The sequence below is a fragment of the Mus musculus genome, chromosome 2 (assembly GCF_000001635.26).
Source record: "Mus musculus strain C57BL/6J chromosome 2, GRCm38.p6 C57BL/6J".
In the NCBI taxonomy this organism is placed as follows: Eukaryota; Metazoa; Chordata; class Mammalia; order Rodentia; family Muridae; genus Mus; species Mus musculus.
This window is the reverse complement of record NC_000068.7, coordinates 75,674,343-75,693,713: the sequence shown is the minus strand read 5'-3', so window position 1 is coordinate 75,693,713 and position 19,371 is coordinate 75,674,343. Positions and strand designations below refer to the sequence as shown.

Below are 19,371 nucleotides of genomic sequence, written 5' to 3'. Positions count from 1 at the left end.
GCACAATTCTATTGCACCCGTGATGGAAGGAGCTTCCTTTCAGTGAAGAACTGAGGCCTAGCGAGAGGCCTTATAGACAGACTGTTACAGTGGGTTTTCCTGGGTTTTATTGTAGATTTGGCCTGTGATGTAAAATAGCACACAGATATTCAACAAGTGGCACCCCCAGTTGTCATGCTGGGGGGATTTGGATGTGTAGCAATGTGAGGTTTCCATTGGCCACTTGAAAACAAAATTCCTTGTCCATTTGTAGCCTCATCAGAGCTCAGACTTCCTGCTCTGTTGTGTTCTTTGCCATAAGTCCTGTTTTTGTGGGGCCTTTCTCTCACACTCCTGCCCTTATTATATGCCGCCTGCCTGGAAACTGAAGTCTCCTGGCTAGGCCTTTTGTGAATCTCAACCCAACAAAGGCCACGTACACTGCCTAGGTTCCCCTGGGAGCCCTCCAACCCGTTGCTGGACCCTTTGTCATTAAGTGGGTTGATAAGCCATTGAATAGAACGACTTCCAGACCTGTCTCTTCACTTGCACAAGAATTTCTTACTCAGGGATTCCGGCCTAGGAACCTAGGGTCCTGTCAGTACAACTGGATAGAGAAGTTTGGCGAGTGTCTGCCTTTGGAGGAAGGCTAAATCCAAATGCAAACCAAACCAGCCCATCTCCTGTCCTCTCCTCACCCCCACCCCCCTCAAGGTTTTAAAGTATTGTTTTATACTCCCTCTTCCAAAATAACTTTGGCTTTTAAAGTTAGCTGAGCAGTGAAGAGAAGGAAAACCTCTGGGGACCCTGGAAGCGCAATGGCACAGCTGAGAGGCTTTTGCGTTTGCCACTGTTTGTTGCCATGCAGGTGCTGGTGACAAACAAGTTATGGCCTCACCTTCTATTTTTCATGCAGTGGCTAAACCCAGAAAAAGGCACTGCTTTCATAGTCACTGACATTTGCTCCAGGAGATAGATTTATTAATAGTGTTGCTGCCACACCCCAGCCTGCTCCTTTATACTTTAAAGAGGCACTTACACACTTTCTTCATATGAAAGATCATTTTGAGGGAGGACCGGTGTTGTCTTGGCTTTCTGTTGAATTGGAATCCACTGTGAGGGTAGGGTGGGCGAGTGGGCATCGTCACCTACACAGTTTACAACAGAGTTGCCCAAGGCTTCTAAGCTGTAGTGTGCTGTCTGTCCGTTGTTCAAACAGCGTCCCCAAAGAAGGGGGCTGAGAAGTAGATGCCTGTGTCCTACAGTGTCACTGTGCCTGCTGTGGCTCTCACTGTCACGATGGGTTGGGTGTTTGCTGGCAAAAGTACTAAAGTTCCTTGTGCTTCCATTTCCTTACTCCAGAGTGATGGTTGCCCACTTGGTGGATTGCTGTGCGTCCAGACGAGGCGGTACAAGTTTTGGAAGGAGGTTTCTGAGCACGCAGAAAGTGTGTGATCAGAGGTGGCTGCTCTTGTTGCAGTGCAGTGTCTACTTTATCTGGACTTAGACCATCCCCACGTTGTAACCTTCCGTTCTCAAAACCCAGTGTGACCAGTGTCTCACACAACTCTATAGTAGATTTTTAATCTGCTTTTTATGTATATGGGTGTTTTGCCTGTATGTATTTCTGTGTACCATACATGTACTCGATGCCTTCAGAGTCCAGAAGAGAGCATCAGATTACAGACAGTTGTGAGTTGCCATATAGGTTCCATGAACAGATCCAGCTTCTGTGTAAGAGCAGTGAGTGCTCTTAACCACTGGTTTAGCCATCTCTCCAGTCCCTAGTAATCCTTTTTATAGGCCCAAATTGCATTGTAGTAGTCAGCAACAATAGTGAGTACCATGATGCACTTTCAGATATATACATATGAAAGTAGTTGAAATATAATTTCTAAGCTCAGGGTTAATTTATGTCTTTATTGGGAACACAGAGCCCTTTTACATGACGTGTTTAGTAGCCATGGTAATCATCTCATTTGTAAATTATGCTATTATGGAATAATATGAAAAACTATTGAGTTTAGTCATTAAGAGCCCTCTTTGTGATTCAGATTCACACCAGCTCTTTGGAGTAATTGCTAATGATACCTAGAGTAGTTTGGAAGGGCTAATGTCCACAGTTGTAGCCTCGGGAAGTTGTTAGCCACACATTTGCTTAGAGGACACCCGAGGAGGGCATGGGCCATAGTGGGGACCGCTGCAGGGCTGCGCTGTCCACCACCGCAGCCACTAGTCACCTTGCAGTCTGGAAATGTGATGAGTGACAGAAACCAAGAGGCTGGAGCTTTAGTGTTAATGAGCATGACATTTATAAACAGCAGAAACGACTTTTCTGGTTAATAAGCCTTAGGTAGTCCTCTAGCTCAGGAGGAGGCTCGGGGCTCCTGGTCCTGCCTTTGTAGGGCAGCATTGTGCGCTGTCTTGTGGGTAAGATTATTGTGCTCTGTCACCTTTAATATCACAACAATACTGTTAACATGTTAAAATGCTATTGGACCAAATTGGATTAAATACGTTGTTCAAATTAAATTCACTGTGTTGTTTTTGTTATTGTGTCTGAGCTGCAAACAATATCAGTTACATATGTTATTCACATTATATTTCTTATGAAGTTCCTTTAGAGCATTCTGTAATCTAAAATTAGTGTGTATTTTTACATTAAAATGAATTTTCAATTGTAGTTTGGACATGATAAAATCTGAAACACTTAGAGGTTTAGACATCTTCCGGTCCAGTCCCACCCTCTTTCCGGTGCAGAAAGCAAGGCAGAAGGTTTCTATCAATCGATGGTGCCCAGTTCCAGGTAGGGCCTGAAACCTAGTCATCTTTTTCCTGTTACAAATAGAAATTTAGTCCTTAGAAAAGACAGCATTGCAGGTGGAAAGGAATGTGGCTGCTGTCCCTGACCAGTGGAAAGAGTGTGTTCAGTAGGTGTTCACTGTGTGTGTCATTCCTGGGCAGTGTGATAACACTTTCACGAACAGTAATGCTCATATTCCCATACTGTGTGTGGCCATCCATGTTGGAAGACTCCATACTAGTTTTCCTACTTTTAGTCTTTTCCTCCCAAAGCCAGAGATGTTTTGTTTTGCTTTTTTTTTTTTTTTTTTTTTTTTTTTTTCAGGTAAAGACACATTGTTTTTTTCTTTTTTTTATTTATTTATTTATTTATTTATTTATTATATGTAAGTACACTGTAGCTGTCTTCAGACACTCCAGAAGAGGGCGTCAGATCTTGTTACAGATGGTTGTGAGCCACCATGTGGTTGCTGGGATTTGAACTCCTGACCTTCGGGAGAGCAGTCGGGTGCTCTTACCCACTGAGCCATCTCACCAGCCCTTGTTTTGCTTTTGAGACAGGGTTTCTCTTAAGTAGACTTGGCTGTCCTGGAACTTGCTCTGTAGACCAGGCTGGCTTCAAACTCAGAGATCCACCTGTCTGCCTACTGCACCACCTGTCTGCCTACTGCACCACCTGTCTGCCTACTGCACTCTAGATTTAAAGGTTTTGAGCAGGGGATGCTACTATAACCTAACTCAAAGCCATAGATTTAAAAACAAACAAACAAACAAACAAACAAACAAACAGAAAACAGCAACACACTTTAAAAGCAGACCCATAGCTTGTGTCCTTAAGGAAAAAAAAGAATTTGACTGAGTGTGTTTAGATAGAGTTCTGAGATCACTTAAAAGTTTAGGCCTTTTTGTGTTGTTCTGATTTCCCAGGCCTGACCTGAGATCGTGACCAGAACCCGCTCAGGCGTGGAGGTAGGCAGCTCGAGCCGTAGACACAGCCCATGTGTGTCTCGTGTCTTCTTTCTTTCATTAACCGTCACACAGAGGCATAGGAATTACACGACATAAAGATGCAAGTGAATGTTTGTGACCTCTAGGCACTTGAATGTTAGAGCCAGTGCCCAAGAAGTGCCTTTCTCAAGGACGACAAGGGTATTGCCCAGGTCCCCAGTCTTGGGAAGCTGGGGGTGAACAGTCAGCTTTGTGTTGCTCTTAGTGGGTATGTGGCCTGTGTTGTCCAATTCGGGCTTTTTTGAGTACACACTAGTTTCAGGCTGTGGTCAGGTTACCCTAGAGGCCAGGCCCTAGATAGGCTGTGGCAGGGGCTGAGGGCTGGGAGGCTCTCCTGAAGCATGCTATTCAAACCTTCTGGTGGTGAAAGCATGCATGCCTCTATGGAAGGGTGCAGGGTCCCTGGAGGCCCTGACTAGTCAGATGTCAGCTGAGTTTTTAATAACAGGATTTTACAGGCTGTTATTTTAGCTTCACAGATAAGTCCACATAGCAGGGTTTGTTACTTGGTTTTTTGTTTGTTTTTGCTTTTGCTTTTCCCCTACTTTGATTGGACTGAGTCTTGCTCTGTAGCTCAGGCTGACTTCCAATTTACCAGCAATACTTCTTTCTGCCCCTGCATTCTGAGTGCAGGATGGTGAGGTGTGTGCTAGTAACCTGGCAACAGTATTGTCAGTGTTGGTGTTCAGAGAAGTCCATAAAAGTTGGTGATTTTTCTTAGTAGAAGAAACTGTAATGGAGGGGCTGGAAACATGGCTAAGCAGTTATCTTGGAGAGGATCCGTGTGTGAGTCATAGCACCCACACAGTGGCTTACAACCATCCACAACTCCAGTGCCAGAGGATATGACACCCACTGCTGACCTCAGCAGGCATATCAAGCATGGACATGGTGAATCATGTAAACAAAATGTGTGTAAAGTAAGTTTTAAAAGGTTTCAAGAAATTGTAAGGAGAAAGTCTGTCTGATATTTGTGTTTGGTTGACCAGATGTATTCTCCTGTGTTCTGCTCAGTCACAAAAAGCCTGTCACCGGTTGTCCACTTAGCATTTTGAGCCTTGGATTACTAATTTATAGCCCCAGAGTTGGCTGTGATCGCACAAATCACTGTTAGCTTTCTTTACAGTCAGTTACAACCTGTTCTAAGTGTCAGTCAATGACCAACAGACAGTCTTAGAAAGGACATCTTTCTAGACTTTAAAGAACCAATGGATGGGTCAGCCTGGCTGGACTTGTCTCCTGTCTTCTGTAGCTTGTCTTCAGCAGTCTGAGGCTTGCTTGTGCTTGCTGGTTGTGCTTGCTGTGCTGGGGTGTTGCTGCTGATAAGACTTCATTCACCTACTCTTCCCTTTGTACACTACATCCTCTGGATTTTATCCCTGTGGATGTGCAGGCAGCTGAACAGGAGCTTGGCTAGAGCATTGGTGGGCATAGACTCCAGAGAGTTTATTCACACTGGAGAGATGGCTCAGAAGTTAAGAATGCTGTCTCTTCTTTTAGAGGTTCTGAGCCCAGTTCCCAGCAACCACATGGTGGCTCACAACCATCTGTAGTGGAATCTGAGGCCCTCGCCTGGCATGCACATATACGCACACAGAACACTCATACATAAATAAACTAAATTTAAAACAAACCTGGATTTCTGGAAAAACAGTGAGTACTCTTAACTGCTGAGCCATCTCTCCATTCTCCTATAAACCGTGAACCTGGGGGCTGGAAGGATGGCTCAGTGATTAGGAGCGATTGCTGCACAATTATGAGGACCTGAGCTTGGAATCCAGCATTCACATAACAAACTGGCACGGTCTCGTGCATGACTGTAGCCCCAGAGTCTTGAGGGAGGATTATTGGAGCTCACTGATGCTAGCCTGACCAAAAACCATGAACTCCAGATTCAAGAAGGGACCCTGACTTAAAGCCGTAAGACCTGGTGATGAAGACACCTTCCTCTGGCCTCTACTCCCATGTGTTGGCATATGCACCCACACACAAAAACATGAAGTTTTTAAAAAGCATAAAAGCACATTAGGTGTGGGGGCTCCCAGTACTCGAGAGGCAGAGAAAGGTGGATCTAGTCTACTAAAGGCCAATCTAGTCTACGGACTGAGTTCCAGGACATTAAAGAAACCTCGTCTGGGGGGCTGAGGGTGGGGAGCCCCTTGAAAAGGAATAGTGAAATAGAGGTACATCCTTTTTCCTCTGCCAGCATGGTAACAACAACAACAACAAAGAACCAATAGAGAAGTAGACTAGAGGTAGTTTTACAGTTCTTTGCCCTCTGCTGCTGGGCAGTTATCTCACCTTTGCAAAAGCAGAGGACTGTCTAGGTGATTCCGACAGCCCTCTCTGTAGTGGTATTCCATGACTGTGCGGTCCCATGTGTTCCCATGTGATCCGAGTCACATGTACCAAAAGGTCCAGATGTAAGGAGGAAGGAAAGCTCTGGGGGTGAGAGTTTCCCTTGAGCTGGAGAACTGGAACTTTGCGGGGAAGGGGGATGCTCGCAGTTGAGAACGAGAGAAAATATTGCCACTGTCACGCAGAAAGACCAAGAACACAAGGTTGCAGCTGGGTTGACTTTATATGCTCTTACTGCCTTGTTTTCTGTTTTGAGACATTCTTGCCCTGGTTCGTGTTGACCTTGAACTCAGAACTGTTCTTGCTCCAGCTGCCTGAGTCCTGTGATTACAGGTGTGTGCCTGACACCTGTTGCTTTCAAATACTCACTGAGTCAGGCCTTGGGAGTCCAGACTTAGCCCTTGTTTATGTTCATGGTCGTGACTGTTGTGCGAAGTGGCAGTTACTACTTCTGTTGTGTCTCTGCCTACTTAGTGGCTTTTCTCTGTGCTGCCAGAGGTCCTTAATGCTGCTCCTCATGTCTCCTAACAAACAGCCCTTGCGTTACTGGCACCTCACTGTTCCTGTGACCTGTGTGAATGTATTGTTCAGTGGTAGATAAACTAATGACCCACTTAGTCTGTACACTAATCTTGCTGTTCTTGACTACCACTTGTGTTACTACCACTTTTTGGTAAGAGTTTTAGCCATTAGTGCATATTACTTTTAAGAAATATTGCTTGCTCTTGCTGCCTTTGTGGCAGGTGCAGGAAAATTGGACTGACACAGAGGTTAGCATGCCTTTGTACAGAGACAATGTGAAAATTTGTGAGGTTTTCCTTATATTTTACAGGACCCCCCCATCCCCCCAATCATACTTGCTGGGTGGTGTCACACACTTTTAATTCCAGCACTCAGGAGGCACAGGCAGGTGGATCTCGCAAGTTCAAGGACAACCAGGGTTACACTAAAAAGCCTTGTTTTGGGTGGGGTGGGAATCATACTTTTAAAAAGTTCACAGTTTTAAAAAGTTAGCAGACCCTTTGGAAAGTACCCTAAAAGTGTCCGGGGCTCATTAAAAAGGCTTTTTTAAAGTGTTCTCTGTGGTCTAAATATAATTCAGTACATTAAATTCATATATAAAATTCCTCCGCACCACTGATAGCAGCATAGCCATGCCTCAAGAGCCAGGGTCTTTGTCTGACTGCACAGTTCTTCCCTATCTCTCAGGCCTAGGTGGATGCTCTTGATTGTTGCTATGTTTACTTAATTGTTAATTGGTTAGATCCAAAAGTGACCATGAGTATTAAATAATTTAGTTTGGGGAACCCTGAAAATGGATAAAGGAGCTTGAAGCATTGAGAAATATCAGCAGTTTCTGTGAAGAGTCTCTGATTCGAGGCCTCCCTCCTTCAGCTGACCCATCAGAGAGGTCAAGGGTGGAGGCAGCAAGGCGCGGAGTTGCCTGCCTGGTCTCCTGATTTGTTTCCCCTCAGGTGAAGTAGATGAGGAAGATGGAAGCAGTGTTCCTGAAGGTTCTTTTGGTAATGATGTGTGTGTGTTCTAACAGTAACTGAAGTGTGTTCATCAAGTGCTTTCTCTGTGTGGCTTGCTCACTCAGAATGGGCAGAGTCCAGCAACTGTATCCTAAGGATTGCTGTTCTCCTGACAGAGTAAGGGCCACCCTGCACCAGCACAGCCAGATTGTAACTCTTGAAAGCCAAGTGTGAAACTTGTGGAGAAGTCAGAGCTTGGTGGTTTCTCCACCAGGTAGGTGGGGTTACCCAGGGTTTGAAAAGTGAATGTCCTTGGTGATTTCATTTTGACCACAGAACAGCTATGCCTCTGGAGAAAGTCGGGCTTCTGACTGCCTTCACTTTCCAGCTTTGCGTAGTCTTGCATCATGTTGCAGGTTATGGGCTGCGTAATGGGTGAGAGTTCCAGTAAGCTGGCCGGGTCCTATTTCTTAGATTGAGTGAGTCATTCCTAAGAACCTTGCTTGAGAACAGGAAGCAGCCCATGGACGTTTCTGTGCATGGTAATGTAGCCTGCCAGGCTGAGGAAGCAGACACTTTCTAGCTCAGACCAAGTGGAGGATGTCTCCAGGCCTCTGGAGTGGTGCTTTCGTGACCGGGGCTTTAACCTTGCTGAGTGATTTGTATTTGGTACGAATTCAGAAATTTTTATGTGGTGAAAATCTCTAGTTGTTGATTATTGAGATAGGATTTCTGTAGGAGGAAAACTTGGGTTGGCTGGTGTTGAGTATTAATAGTCTGCCAAGTATATATGAGTTGTTTAACTAGGTCTTTCTAATATTGCTGAGGTAACACACATAAACAGCAATAGTGTACCTGATTTAGATGACTGTAAGGCCCTCTGTGACCCTACACTATTCTGTATTTTAATTATTCCGTATATTTTAATCACCTATTTCATAGTAGTAGCAGAAAGAATTAGAAAATTAATCCGTGAAAACCAAAAGAACTTGGTGTGGGGCTGACTACAGTGAGCCATAGGCCTGTCTTCTGCCTTTGGAGTCTTTGTTGAAAAGCAGATGGCATTATATTGTCTACCATGTAATGCAGTGTGGGACAGGAACCTTCGAGAAGTAAATGGGCAAATATTTAGAAATGCAACAGTCATAAGTAAGATAGATTTAAAAGACACATCTGCCTGGAGTCATTTATTACTACAAGTAATACTGCAGGTATTAATAAATAAAGTGTTTATTTATTAGGCAGTAAGACCACAGAGTAGGGCTTTGTAAATGAAGGTTAATTATGCAGCTGGTTATTCAACTGTTAAGGTTTGGGCATTCCTTCAGTGCACTCACAGACGCTGCCAGCCCTCCCCTGGGTGACTTTCAGACTGTAGAACATGAGTCTTGTTTTCTATCTGGTTTTATTCAAAAATACTTAGGCATTGTCTGTTGACAGGGGAGCTAAACCAGGTTTACTTTCTAGGTGAATAATATATATTCAGCTGGGCATCATAGGAGATATAGGATGGGCACTGTAGCCAAGTGTTCTTCACTCTCGATGTTCTAGTAACGAATGTGTGCATGAAGAAGAGAATGCCGAGAAGCAAAGGGTAAACTAAGGTGGGTATTTGGGGTGTGCGTACACCTTATGCAACCCCAGCATTTGGGAGCTTGAGTGAGGAGGAGGAGGATGCATCTGAGGTCAGCCTGACCTCCATAGTGAGATCCCTAATAAAAGGGGGTGGGGGGAGAACAAGCTTTCCTATAGAGTTAGGAGTAAAGACCCATTTTATTCTGTGCTAAATGACAAGTACAGTTTCTTATTGTTAGCGGCTTGTTGAGCTACTGTTTTTGTGGTAGTTGAAAGATGGCATAGTGGGTAAAGGTGCCTGCTCCCAACCTGATGATGGCCTTAGTGCCTGAGACACACATGGTAGAGGGAGAGAAACAGCTCCTGCAGGCTGCCCTCTGACCTCTATTTATACTCTGTGGCACATGTGTCTGGTTCCCACCCCTCCTGCTACCACCCCAATAAAAAGTAATAAAAATCCGTACTTTAAGATACAATTTTGCCGGGCGTGGTGGCGCACGCCTTTAATCCCAGCACTCGGGAGTCAGAGGCAGGTGGATTTCTGAGTTCGAGGCCAGCCTGGTCTACAAAGTGAGGTCCAGGACAGCCAGGTCTATACAGAGAAACCCTGTCTCGAAAAAAAACCAAAAAAAAAAAAAAAAAAAAAAAGATACAATTTTTAATTTCAATAATATGCCAAGGTCTCAGTTTACTGAAGAACTTTATTGTAGGGTGGGAATCATTTTAAAATCTTTTGCTAAATGTTTGTTCAAAGACTGGCTTGAAATATAATATGGCTTCAGTGTTCAAGGTCTCTGTTTATCCTTGTGCAGAGATGTTTATTTCAAAATGCCCTGACTTTGTTGTCAAACTGTACCCTTCCACGAGGCCTGTGATGGATTACCCAGACAGCAAATAATTATTACACATTTTGAATCTAACTTTTTGTTGGAGCAGATGGTGGTAGAACATGAATTGTCCAACATTCTGCTTCCTTCTGTCTCTTGCGTAAGCTAAGTTTGTAGTGGAACTTGGAGCACACTCAGGAATCCGTAAGTGGCAGGCAGCATTTGCCCCGTACACCACGAGGCTCACCCTGGCACTTAGGTTACCTACCCTTGGGCAGCTTTTTCCAGTCTAAGAAAATATCTGTTGGAGTGCTGTGCTAGCTGTTGTCTGCTTTCGGGTCGTCGTCCCCCCGTCCCCCAGACTGTTTATGTGGCCTTCCCTCCTGGGAGACCCACACGGTCAGGGTCGGACAGCTAGCTGCTTTTCAGAACTTTGGCAAGAGCAGTGTTAGTCCTCCTTAGATGCTTCTCTTCCCCGCTGTCTGCTGTCTTGTTCTTGCTTGTTAGGGGCTCCACCCTAGCATTTCCTCTGAGATGCTGTTCAGGTTTCACAAAGCAGTGGTTCGGGGATAGGTCTTTGTGGTGTAAGTCATGCGCCAGTCACGGGGTTCCTTACAGGAAATGCTGAGTGCTTTGTTCATTGCAGAAAATAGCACTTGTGCTGTGGGCCTCCCAGGCAGTGCTTTGGGTTAACAGACTTGTGTACAGTATTTCTTCCCAGGGTAATGCTTTGACTGTTTCATACAGTCTCATCCAGTCTCTGAAGCTAGGTCATTGTGACACACACTTGTAATCCAAGCTTTGGAAAGCTGGGGCAGGAGGATTGCTGTGAGCTCGAATCCATCTTGGGCTTCAGTATGAAATTTTGTCTTAAGAGGTGGGAAAAGGGGGGCTGGAGAGATGGCTCAGAGGTTAAGAGCACTGGCTGCTCTTCCAGAGGTCCTGAGTTCAATTCCCAGCAACATGGTGGCTCACAACCATCTACAATGGGATCTGATGCCTTCTTCTGGTGTGTCTGAAGACAACTACAGTGTACTCATACATGACATGAATTTTTAAAAAAACAAAAAAAAAAAAGAGGGAAAAAAGGGGGCTGGAGAGGTGGCTTAGCAGTTAAGAGCACTGCCTGCTCTTCCAGAGGTCCTGTGTTCAATTCCCAGCAACCACAAGGTGGTTCACAACCATCTGTAACGGGGTCTGATGCCACCTTCTGGTGTGTCTGAAGAGAACAATGGTGTACTCATATACATAAAGTAAATTTAAAAATCTTTAAAAAAAAAAAAAAAAGGCGGGGGAGAGGTGGGGGAAGCAAGTGCAAGGCCCTGGGTTTGGTCATCACCTCTGAAGAAAAAATTACAAAAGATAAAGTGTGCCATGCTCTTGGGCTGGCAAGATGGCTCAGTAAGAGCACTGACTGCTCTTCTGAAGTTCCTAAGTTCAAATCCCAGCAACCACATAGTGACTCACAGCCACCCATAATGAGATCTGACGCCCTCTTTTGGTACATCTGAAGACAGCGACAGTGTACTTCTGTATAATAATAAATAAATCTTGGGCCAGAGCAAACAGGGACTGAGCGAGCGGGGTTGGCCGGAGTGAGCAGAGGTCCTAAAAATTCAATTCCCAACAACCACATGAAGGCTCACAACCACCTGTACAGCTACAGTGTACTCATACACATAAAATAAATAGATAAATCTTAAAAAAAAAAAAGAGGGAAAAAATCAAATTTCAGACATTTTCCTTCTGAAACTTGTGTGGAAATCTAAAACAGCAAAATGTGTTGGGCACAGGAAGAAACTCACTGTTGCTGCATTCAGATAAGAATGTCTGAATTCAGACCTATGACCAGATCACTCTGAACATGGGCTGGTGCTATTTGATGCTAAGCAGGATCAGCGCTGGCTTGTACTCTGATAGGAAGATGTGTGCTGTTTAGGAATCCAAAGTATAAAAGTTGCTTAAAATCGGCTTGTTTTTACTTTTTAAAACTTATAAGGTTAATCGTGTGTGTGTGTGTGTGTGTGTGTGTGTGTGTGTGTGTGTGTGTGTGTGTGTGTGTGTGTGTGTAGAAGCTAGAGGTGTCAGATTTCCTAGAGCTGGAGTTCCAGGCAGTTGTGAGCAGCGTCACGTGGGTGCCAGGTCCTCCGGGCAGTGCATGGTCTTCACTGCTGAACCTTTCACCAGCTAGGTTTTAAAAAGCAGTTTTCTTTTTCTTTTGCACGCTTTATAGCACAGCTCTGAAAGTGCAGAGAACTTCCCGGACTCTATGAAGCCTGTGTGGGTGCCAGACAGGGATCACACTGGATGTCCCTGGCCCACTGGAACAATTAGATGACAGCCAGGTATGGGTGGCATATGCCTGTAATCCCAGCACTGGGGAGATGCAGGCAAGAAGATAGGAGTCAAGGCTATCTTTTTGGCACATAATAAGTTTGTGACCAGCAACCCATGAACAATTAAGTGTAAAAACCTCTTGGTGACCTTCCTGCTGGAAATGCATGCTAGGCTGTGGGGGCCACAGTTTTAGCTCAGAGCTGTTCCAGGTGAGCTGAGCCTTCCTGGGCCTTGATAAGGATCCCCCAAGGTGTTCTTTTCTGATCATGTTACAGGAAACGAAAAACAAAGACAGACTGGGATGGTTTAGGATGTGCATTGAGGGAAAGTCATCCTAGGAAACTGTTGGTGACTGAATGGGCCTGTGACTAATATACAGCACAAGGAGGTGCTCACCGCTCTCCACATTTCAGCTACCACCTAAACTCCATGCTCTAATTTATGGATGTCTCAACTCCCTTAAAATACAAAGACAAGCAGAGCAGTGGTGGCGCACGCCTTTAATCCCAGCACTTGGGAGGCAGAGGCAGGCGGATTTCTGAGTTCAAGGCCAGCCTGGTCTGCAGAGTGAGTGTCAGGACAGCCAGGGCTACACAGAGAAACCCTGTTTCAAAAAACAAGAACAAAGACAACAAAAGTACATGTTAGCATGTTTCAGAGGAGGACCTAGAAGCTTCATTGTGACACCATCCATGATTTGGGAGTAATATTCAGCTAGTCTCAGTGTTACAGCCCACCACTGTTCCATTTGTTACAAATGCATTGGCGTGGAGTTTGGTGCTTACAGCAGGTCTCCCATCAGTGAACATTTGCTAACTCTGGCTTATTTTATATTTGTGAAGAAATTTGTCTCCTTTGGTAACCATCTGTATGCTGGGGCAGGAAAGAATAATGAACACTTCTGAAGTTTTGAAGCATTATCATTTGGTGGGAACAAGAAAAAATAATTGTGTTAAAATCAACTCTTAGCATGTTTGACACTGATGATTTTAGGGTAAGTTCCATTAGAAATTGTCATCCCGTCCTTTGGCTGAGAAGTCCAGCAGACTTTGTTTTACTCCTTGTTAGTACATAGCTATAGCTGGAAGCTCGGTGTTAGTGGTGGCACACCCCAGCCCTTGGTTAGCAGCGCAGGAGCATTAGTAGTTCAAGGAAGAGGGTGGTTAGTGGTTCAAGGCCAGCTTGCGCTACATGATCCCATTTCAAAAAACAAAAACGTGCCTGGGCAGTGGTGGCGCATGCCTTTAATCCTGGCAGAGGCAGGTAGTTCTCTGAGTTTGAAGGCATCCTGGTCTGCAGAGCAAGTTCTAGGACAGCCAGGGCTACACAGAGAAACCCTGTCTCAACTAAAACAAAGCAAACCCCCCGAATATTGTTTTTTATTTGCGGATGTCTGTTTATTGAGACAGGGTTCATGGCAGACATGAGTGTCTCAGTGCATTTGCTATCCTCTCTTCTAAAGGGGCGGGGGGGGGGGGTGCGCTGGAGAGGTGGCTCAGCAGTTAAGAGCACTGACTTCTCTTCCAGAGGTCCTGAGTTCAATTCCCAGCAACCACATGGTGGCTTATAACCATCTATAGTGAGATCTGATGCCTTCTTCTTGCCTGTAGGCAGACCACTGTATACATAATAAATAAATCTTAAAAGGGGGGGGGAAGGTGTGGGAGTCTTAAAAGTATGGCAATATGCATAAGTTTAGCTATTTCTGTTGTTTTGCAGTCATCAGTGATCCAAACTAATTCGAATGGGTAGCTAGATCTTGTTGCTTTTAGCGAATATATATTGAGTGAATGGAATTGACAGTCTTCTGTATTCTCATTCAGTTTGTTTGTGTTCTTCCCCATCAGTGATAACATGTAGTGAACTAACCCGTGTGGACCATCTTAACCATGGCTTCTCCTTCCTTTTCTGTTTTAAACATAGGACATGGATTTGATTGACATCCTTTGGAGGCAAGACATAGATCTTGGAGTAAGTCGAGAAGTGTTTGACTTTAGTCAGCGACAGAAGGACTATGAGCTGGAAAAACAGAAAAAACTCGAAAAGGAAAGACAAGAGCAACTCCAGAAGGAACAGGAGAAGGCCTTTTTTGCTCAGTTTCAACTGGATGAAGAAACAGGAGAATTCCTCCCAATTCAGCCGGCCCAGCACATCCAGACAGACACCAGTGGATCCGCCAGCTACTCCCAGGTACACTCGTCGTGGTGGGAGCTAAGGAAAACTCTAGTGAGAAAGCAGACTCTCTGGAGTTGAGTTCTTGGTCTGCCATTTACTGTGTCTTTTGTGAGGAGGAGAAGTTCTCAAACTTCGCTTCTTGATAATCAGGACACAGATCACAGGGAGGACTTTGTGAGTTACAGAAACATCCTCTGTGGTGATGAAACAGCAGCAGAAATACTGTTGGGAGTAAAAGAAGTAGGCATTGCTCATTGTGGTAGGCAGGGCCCTGATTGTATGGGTAACTGACTTAACTGTGTTAAGTATGATTCCCATTTTATATTCCCATGTCTAAACAACTAAAGCATTCGCCCAGAACACTCAGAAAGAAATGAAGGGAGGTTATTGCCTAGCACAGAGCCCTGGGTTCAGTCCCCCAGCGCTGTTCGTTAAAGGGGAGGGACTAATAATTTGAACACAATCTGGTTTGAATCTATGCAAATCGATTTCTGAAATGAAACCATAGGTTATTTTATGAACAAGTCTTATTGCTCGTTGTGACCCTGTGCTTAGAACATTTCATAAATGATGCTCTCTGTGCCTTTCCCCTTCCTCCAGGTTGCCCACATTCCCAAACAAGATGCCTTGTACTTTGAAGACTGTATGCAGCTTTTGGCAGAGACATTCCCATTTGTAGATGACCATGAGGTATAAAAATGTTTGTTTAACAGCAAAACTCCCTTATCTGATATTAGTTCCTTTCATGTGTCTCCAATTAAGAGAAGAAAAGAAAATTTTAGAAGGAAAAAATTGATCAAAGAAATTGTCAAGTAAACTGTATGAGAGCTATACAATGCTTAAAAATAAGACCTGTATGGGCTGGTGAGATGGCTCAGTTGGTAAGAGTACCCGACTGCTCTTCCGAAGGTCCAGAGTTCAAATCCCAGCAACCACAAGGTGGCTCACAACATCCATAACAAGATCTGACTCCCTCTTCTGGAGTGTCTGAAGACAGCTACAGTGTACTTACATATAATAAATAAATAAATCTTTAAAAAAAAAAAAATAAGGCCTGTAAACTACAAGTCCATTTTACTGTATAGCTGGAAACAGGAATCAGAATAATTTTCCCTGGAAACTGGATATAGGTATATAAAATATTTTGACTAGTAAAGAACAACTATTAATCAGCATTTGGATTAAAAAAATCTTAATCTGTTGTTTGAAGCATTCTGCTAGATATTATGGGTACAGATTAAGTCCTAATGAATGTTTTTATCCATTTTGAAGTCTGCCTTTAAATACATGGAGTGAAATAACCTAGGAGTGTATTAATATGGAGTCACTGGGAGGAGGAAATGTTTCATTTTATAAAAGCAGCCTGAGAGCTGTAGGCCCTGCTGCTGTCTGTTCTTCATGCCTTGGTTCTCACTCACATGAATCAATGTCACGTCAATCTTGGCTTTCTTCACTTGCATTTCAGTCGCTTGCCCTGGATATCCCCAGCCACGCTGAAAGTTCAGTCTTCACTGCCCCTCATCAGGCCCAGTCCCTCAATAGCTCTCTGGAGGCAGCCATGACTGATTTAAGCAGCATAGAGCAGGACATGGAGCAAGTTTGGCAGGAGCTATTTTCCATTCCCGAATTACAGGTAAGAGAGCTCTAGGAGTGTGCTGTTTTCTGCGGGCCCTTTTAAATTAGTCATCCTAGTTATTTATTATTTACATGCTACCTCCTCAAAGGAAGAAATTGATGGTGCATTTAAATTACTCATGAGAGCTTCCCAGACTCACTTAACACACATAGTTTTTAGGTAATCAGACTGAATATTTCTGGATAAATTCATTCAAAGACTGAAAGCTAATTTAGAGTTCTGACAAAGATAAAATACTTATCTATTGAAAAATGGGAGTTGAAGGAATTATTGAAAAGAACACCTTGGATTTGGGGGTAGGGAATTGATCTAAAATGCACTTAGCCTCTGCTCATACAATGTGACCTTCTTTCCTAGTGTCTTAATACCGAAAACAAGCAGCTGGCTGATACTACCGCTGTTCCCAGCCCAGAAGCCACACTGACAGAAATGGACAGCAATTACCATTTTTACTCATCGATCTCCTCGCTGGAAAAAGAAGTGGGCAACTGTGGTCCACATTTCCTTCATGGTTTTGAGGATTCTTTCAGCAGCATCCTCTCCACTGATGATGCCAGCCAGCTGACCTCCTTAGACTCAAATCCCACCTTAAACACAGATTTTGGCGATGAATTTTATTCTGCTTTCATAGCAGAGCCCAGTGACGGTGGCAGCATGCCTTCCTCCGCTGCCATCAGTCAGTCACTCTCTGAACTCCTGGACGGGACTATTGAAGGCTGTGACCTGTCACTGTGTAAAGCTTTCAACCCGAAGCACGCTGAAGGCACAATGGAATTCAATGACTCTGACTCTGGCATTTCACTGAACACGAGTCCCAGCCGAGCGTCCCCAGAGCACTCCGTGGAGTCTTCCATTTACGGAGACCCACCGCCTGGGTTCAGTGACTCGGAAATGGAGGAGCTAGATAGTGCCCCTGGAAGTGTCAAACAGAACGGCCCTAAAGCACAGCCAGCACATTCTCCTGGAGACACAGTACAGCCTCTGTCACCAGCTCAAGGGCACAGTGCTCCTATGCGTGAATCCCAATGTGAAAATACAACAAAAAAAGAAGTTCCCGTGAGTCCTGGTCATCAAAAAGCCCCATTCACAAAAGACAAACATTCAAGCCGCTTAGAGGCTCATCTCACACGAGATGAGCTTAGGGCAAAAGCTCTCCATATTCCATTCCCTGTCGAAAAAATCATTAACCTCCCTGTTGATGACTTCAATGAAATGATGTCCAAGGAGCAATTCAATGAAGCTCAGCTCGCATTGATCCGAGATATACGCAGGAGAGGTAAGAATAAAGTCGCCGCCCAGAACTGTAGGAAAAGGAAGCTGGAGAACATTGTCGAGCTGGAGCAAGACTTGGGCCACTTAAAAGACGAGAGAGAAAAACTACTCAGAGAAAAGGGAGAAAACGACAGAAACCTCCATCTACTGAAAAGGCGGCTCAGCACCTTGTATCTTGAAGTCTTCAGCATGTTACGTGATGAGGATGGAAAGCCTTACTCTCCCAGTGAATACTCTCTGCAGCAAACCAGAGATGGCAATGTGTTCCTTGTTCCCAAAAGCAAGAAGCCAGATACAAAGAAAAACTAGGTTCGGGAGGATGGAGCCTTTTCTGAGCTAGTGTTTGTTTTGTACTGCTAAAACTTCCTACTGTGATGTGAAATGCAGAAACACTTTATAAGTAACTATGCAGAATTATAGCCAAAGCTAGTATAGCAATAATATGAAACTTTACAAAGCATTAAAGTCTCAATGTTGAATCAGTTTCATTTTAACTCTCAAGTTAATTTCTTAGGCACCATTTGGGAGAGTTTCTGTTTAAGTGTAAATACTACAGAACTTATTTATACTGTTCTCACTTGTTACAGTCATAGACTTATATGACATCTGGCTAAAAGCAAACTATTGAAAACTAACCAGACCACTATACTTTTTTATATACTGTATGAACAGGAAATGACATTTTTATATTAAATTGTTTAGCTCATAAAAATTAAAAGGAGCTAGCACTAATAAAAGAATATCATGACTTAAACTACTTTGGACTTTTTGAATTTATTCACACTATTTTCCATAGGACAATCACTCATTTACCACATTTGGTTATTTTACATTTTCAAAATGGGTTTGAAAATACAGAGGCATTTTATAGCCATGTGTGGCAGTCCATGATTTTTATTCCCGACATTCAGGAGGCAGAAGCAGGCAGATCCCTGGGCTCCAGGACGGCCAAGGCTACATGAGAGCTTGTCTCAAGAAAGACAAACCCTTTCTATACTAAACGTTAGCTAGGATTGTCAAGGAGATGGTATATATCCACAATGGTATGCCTGCTGTACAGTACTGTGGCACAGAGAACAAAACCTGTAACCTCCCTGTGTTCTTAGAAGTGGCATTCTAAGAGGGCTAGGAAGCATACTAAGGAAGGGGGGGGGGGATTGAGAAAACCAGTTTTTAAAAAAAGCTGGTCGTAATGGCTTACATCTTCAATTGCTGAGCTCTGTAGACAAGGCTACCTTTGAACTCTGGTGCAGAGTCTGGCAAATCTGTGAGTTGCCCAGCCTGGTCTACATAGAGAGTTCCAGGACAATCAGAGCTATGTAGAAAGAGACCCTGGGTCAACAAGTCCAAATAAACACTAGTGAAAATCATCACAACGTATAGGAGCTTGCAACATCTGAAGGTATAGGTTGATATGCTAATCAGCTCCACAGAGCACAGCTGAGCAGGCTGCACAGAGGCTGGAAGTGATGGGAAGAAGAGCGTTATGAAAAGCACAGGCATGGGCAGTCTTAAAAAGGGGGGATCTGAGGTTGAAGTGGGCTATGAGACTGGTCCTCTGGTCAGTGAACCTGAACCCGAGCAGCCCAGGTGAGGGGTGGGACGAGAGAGACCAGTTGTTCCATATATACATCTCATACATCTCTTTCCAACCCCCTCTTGGTTTTCAAGGCAGGGTTTCTCTCTGCAGCCCTGGCTGTCCTAGAAGTCACCCAGAAGACTGGCTTTGAACTCTGAGATCTGCCTGCCCTCATCTCCGGAGAGCCGGGATTAAAAGCGTGTGCCACCATTTTGTAATGGTGGAAAAACTAGCTCACTTAATGTGGATAGGTTGAGACTGATTAGACATGTAGAGGGAATAAAAACAAAGGCCCTAAAATTGGACAATGAACATTTCTTTTTTTGGGGGGGGTGGGGTGGGGTGGGG

At 44.2% G+C, this 19,371-nt stretch overlaps 1 protein-coding gene across 2 annotated transcripts in view; it reads left to right on the top strand.

Annotated features, from left to right (window-relative positions):
- The window catches only part of Nfe2l2 (nuclear factor, erythroid derived 2, like 2), a 29,151-nt gene extending 10,950 nt beyond the window's left edge, over positions 1 to 18,201 (top strand). Inside the window, exons 2-5 of one of the 2 annotated variants that reach the window (NM_010902.4) lie at positions 14,285 to 14,551; positions 15,137 to 15,226; positions 16,002 to 16,169; positions 16,530 to 18,201. In NM_010902.4, coding sequence (NP_035032.1) covers positions 14,285 to 14,551; positions 15,137 to 15,226; positions 16,002 to 16,169; positions 16,530 to 17,753 — 1,749 coding nt within the window. In that variant the 3' untranslated portion in view covers positions 17,754 to 18,201. Of the gene's footprint in view, positions 1 to 1,341; positions 2,663 to 14,284; positions 14,552 to 15,136; positions 15,227 to 16,001; positions 16,170 to 16,529 lie in introns of those variants that run through there. The other variant, NR_132727.1, reaches the window with a different exon arrangement.
- The last annotated feature ends 1,170 nt before the right edge of the window (positions 18,202 to 19,371 follow it).